Raw genomic sequence first — 4,183 nt, forward strand, 5'->3', positions numbered from 1 at the left:
GCCAATTCTTTCCCAGTCAAGACTTCAAAGGAGACCACAGCACTGGCTGACAACTCGATTGTCAGGTTTGTGAGAAACCCTAAATCAGAGGATCCAGTTGGCTGTGCCCAGATTCCTGACCCACAAAAACTATAAGATAACAAATGTCTATTGGTTTACCCATTAAATTTGTGGCAAGTTGTTATGCAGCAATAAATAACTAAAATAGAGCCTAGAGTAAAAGTATAAGGGCAAAGTATATTTTCCCCTTTGCTCATTTTTTTTTTTTTTCTCTGAAAAGTTTCCACATTTATTTGCATACATTTCAAACAGTTACTGCAAGAAATCATTTTCCCACCCTATTTGATATTTAGAGATTTCTTCGGTTGGAAATAAAAATCAAAACACAGCAAACCTAAGTAACTTACTCATGTCCCCTTTACCTGCCCTGATCCCACTGTATTCACTAAACAGGGCTTGCTGCCCCTTCTTCAATCTTCTCCTTTCAGCAGAGGAGCCAAGGTTGCAGAGGCGGCAGCTCAACTATAAAATGTCACAGAATTTGCTTAGATTTTTTCCATCCATCAGGTCATAGAGGAAGCTGCCACTGAGCCTGACGCAGAGTCAGTACTCAAAACTGTGGAATGAATTGGTTTGCATGAGGTGACTAAAGGATTAACGAGTAGTGGCTAAAGGAAACCATTAGGAAAGACCCTCTGTGGAGGGGGCAGTCAGAAGCAGGGTTCTCTAAAAAGTTCCTGCAACCATTTGTTTACATACATTTTAAACAGTTACTACAAGATAGGTTAAAATTTGAAACAGTTAATACAAGAAAAATATGAAGTAAACAGTTTATGACACTAAGAACTGTTTATGACAAGATATTTAAAAAAGTAAATCTGGGAATTGAATTCCCTATGACTCCAGGGGTCTAGTTAAAATATCTTTTTCTATTGATGTTATTGGTATTATTTCCACTTTATTCTATCGATGTGCTATCTTGTGAGCCAGAAAAGTGACTTGAGCAACTCTGTGAAAACCAGCAATCAATGTCTTGAGATTACTGTTATCTGAGAAACCCAGTCACTTTTTCACAAGGAACTGGCTTTTGCTCAGCTTCCCTCTCTCCTTGAGGTAAGTAAACAGGTGCCCTCGTCTCCTCCACGTGACCTTTATCCCATACTTCTCCTCAGGAGTGTCTTTAACCAGAACAGGCCCAGGCTCTGGGCTCTTGGGAGTACTAGTGTGAAGGGAGCAGCTTGGAAGGCTGTCTTCCCTCTGATCTGGGGGAATGGGCCCCTCCTTCACAGAAGATGACTCTGGGGTCCGGATTTCAGGTGGAATGAACACATAAGGCAAGTTTTGAAGTGCGTGTGATGACAGCTCCCCACAGCTCTGGGGACTGAGCATTGGAATGAAGGGCCTTCTGGAAATGTCCTTTTCTGATTGATTGGGGTATCCCCCGGTTAAGGGGATCCCAAGTGTGGCTGAGCTGGAAGAAGACTGTGGACTCTCAAATGTTAGATGTGGAAACTTGGAGGTGGTAGATTTTCGACTTGAATGTCTTGCCTGGTCTCGGCGACGACGTTTCCGGTTGGCTGGGAACGAGTTTTCTGCTGTTGTATCAAACTGAGGTGATACCCAGGAAGTGATGGTGTTGTGGTCAATGGGCTTGCTGGGCACCTGCCTAGTGTAGGTGATGGGAAGCTGTGGAGATCCATAGCGGTGTTTGGGGCTCTCCAGTGGCTGATGGTGGAATAGCAGCTGGGCTTTCTGGCAACTTGGGCGGCGTTTTTTTCTGGGAGGCATCAAGAAGTGAATGAAGAGCAGTTAGTAACCACATGATGCTGGTTGTAGTCAGGTCGGGGGAGTGGCTCCAATTCCAACCCATGCCCGCCGGGGCGCCCCGCCGCTCCGCCCGGCCGCGCCGCGTTCGAGCCCGGAACCTCCCCTTTGCTCATTTTGATGGTTATTTTCTGTTCAACCTTGAAGACAAACTTATTCATTGAGCAGATCATGACTTGAGGTAAATAGTGTAAAAAGTAAAACTGCTTCCTAGGACAAGAAGGAAGTAGTCAAAAGAAGGAAGATGATGCAAGAATACAAAGGATCAAGACTATTACTGAAGTTGGCCCCAAATGAGTAGGTCCTTGAATGTGACCTGGGTCTGCCTATTAGATTAAAACTTCCAGATCTGTAGTGACCAAAGTATATTAGGCTCTTCCTAGAGATGACTTTAGGCTGGGAGTCTGTGGAGAGAGGACATACTGTGACAAAAATGGGGAAGGACATTTCACAGTGGTTTAAGGTATGTGGGAAAATTGAGAGGAGGCAGTAGCCTTGGATATAAGTAAAATTTAAGTTGAATCCTAATGAGAATTTATGCTCAATAGACAGATTTGAAGTTTATAATTAAAAGCATAGATTCCACAGGCTTGGCAATTAAAAATGCCAGATGTTGCACTGTGAGCAGGAGATGATCAGTTCAGGCCAAGAAGTGAGCAAAGAAATGTCCCTAAAGTGAATTAGAAAGATATATATCCAAGAGACAAAGATATCCGGGAAAAACATAACATATTTTGGCATACTGGATACCTTTACATTTTATCTTTTATTAATTCTATAAGGAATAACGCAACAACAGTCTCCCAGAAAAAATAAATGAACAAATCCGTTGAAGATAAAAACATCAATTTTTTTTCAATTTACCATCCTCATTAGTAAGTATATATAGAAAGGAAGAGATAAAGAAATAGACCACTAAACTCACCTCCCAACACTAGGTTATTTCTATATTTGAACTTTCATGAAGTTCCCTGAGATTTTAAATTTTAAAGACGTTAAAATCTGGCATTAACTGTAATTCTTAAATCTGAATATTTTTGTTTAACTGTATTTTTTTGGAAAATATCCAGTTAACACGGGAATCTAACCTCTCCTCCCTTTTTACTACTTCCTATGTCCTGATGGACACTACCAAAATAAGTTCAGAATATGGTAAAAATAGGTAAACTTACATCAAGGCTAACAGGATGTAAAATCACATAATTTTGAGGCTTTTCTGTTAGATGTAATAGAGACAGGATCCTTTTGAGCTAAGAATGTAAGGGTAACCTAGCAACTGTCTCTTTTTTGATGAAGTCATGTCATTTCTGTTGGATATAACTGGAGAGTGTTCTCTAAGACATTTAATGAGGGAAAAAAGAAAAAGATTCATGGCCTGGAGGTTAGGGAAGACTGAGCCAAATAATAAATATGCCATTTGCTAATCTGTTTGTCATTGAATATCAATCATTTGGAACACCTAGGAAAGTCCCAGGAACATTCGAGGTTCTCCAGAAATATGCTGAATCTCTGAATGCCTGTCTGATCAGGATCAAAAAGGTGGGCTGGCCCCGTGGCTTAGCGGTTAAGTGCGTGCGCTCTGCTACTGGCAGCCCGGGGTCCAGATCCTGGGCGCGCACGGACGCACCGCTTCTCCGGCCATGCTGAGGCCGTGTCCCACATACAGCAACTAGAAGGATGTGCAACTAATGACATACAACTATCTCCTGGGGCTTTGGGGAAAAAAATGGAGGAGGATTGGCAATAGATGTTAGCTCAGAGCTGGTCTTCCTCAGCAAAAAGAGGAGGATTAGCATGGATGTTAGCTCAGGGCTGATCTTCCTCACAAAAAAAAAAAAAAAAAAGATCAAAAAGCCATGGCAGAAACATAGCAGGACCTCTCCCTGTCCCTGTGCTGCTACTCTGTGAGGCTGCAGGACGTGGCCAAGCAGAGGAGCAGTTACTGTTAGGAATTCTCATTACACCTGGAACTCTTCGTCACAGAACTTGCTGGAAGTGACTTTCAATATGATTTGTGGGATTATCTGTTTAATGTCTACCCCTCTCGATAGAGTTAAAGCTTATTTGGTATTTATCAGACCGTGCTTTGTGTCTAACATGGGATCTGTTTCACGGCTAGAGCTTGAAAATGATTAATTGAACTCCATCCAGCAAATTCACTCATTCAGTTACCTAAGCAAGAGCTTCCTTAGTGTTGATCCAAACACTTGTGTTAGTCTATGACAAATAATTTAAATTAATCTCAGAAAAAAAGGAAAATTTCACCAAGCAAATTTCTTTCTTAAAACTGATTTATCCTCAGGTAGTAAATTACTTTGGCTTTTTGGATTCGTTAAAGTAACCTTCATATATTTAAATG

The 4,183-nt window shown here is 41.4% G+C and overlaps 1 protein-coding gene across 1 annotated transcript; it reads right to left on the minus strand.

Moving 5' to 3' along the window:
* Window positions 1-346: 346 nt before the first annotated feature.
* LOC131396220 (RAD9, HUS1, RAD1-interacting nuclear orphan protein 1-like) lies at window positions 347-1,900 on the minus strand. The gene has a single exon (XM_058528319.1). The coding sequence runs from the start codon at window positions 1,786-1,788 to the stop codon at window positions 1,063-1,065; it is 726 nt and encodes a 241-aa protein (XP_058384302.1). The 5' UTR covers window positions 1,789-1,900; the 3' UTR covers window positions 347-1,062.
* Between the last annotated feature and the right edge of the window lie 2,283 nt (window positions 1,901-4,183).

The sequence above is a fragment of the Diceros bicornis genome, chromosome 32 (assembly GCF_020826845.1).
Source record: "Diceros bicornis minor isolate mBicDic1 chromosome 32, mDicBic1.mat.cur, whole genome shotgun sequence".
Classification (NCBI taxonomy): Eukaryota; Metazoa; Chordata; class Mammalia; order Perissodactyla; family Rhinocerotidae; genus Diceros; species Diceros bicornis.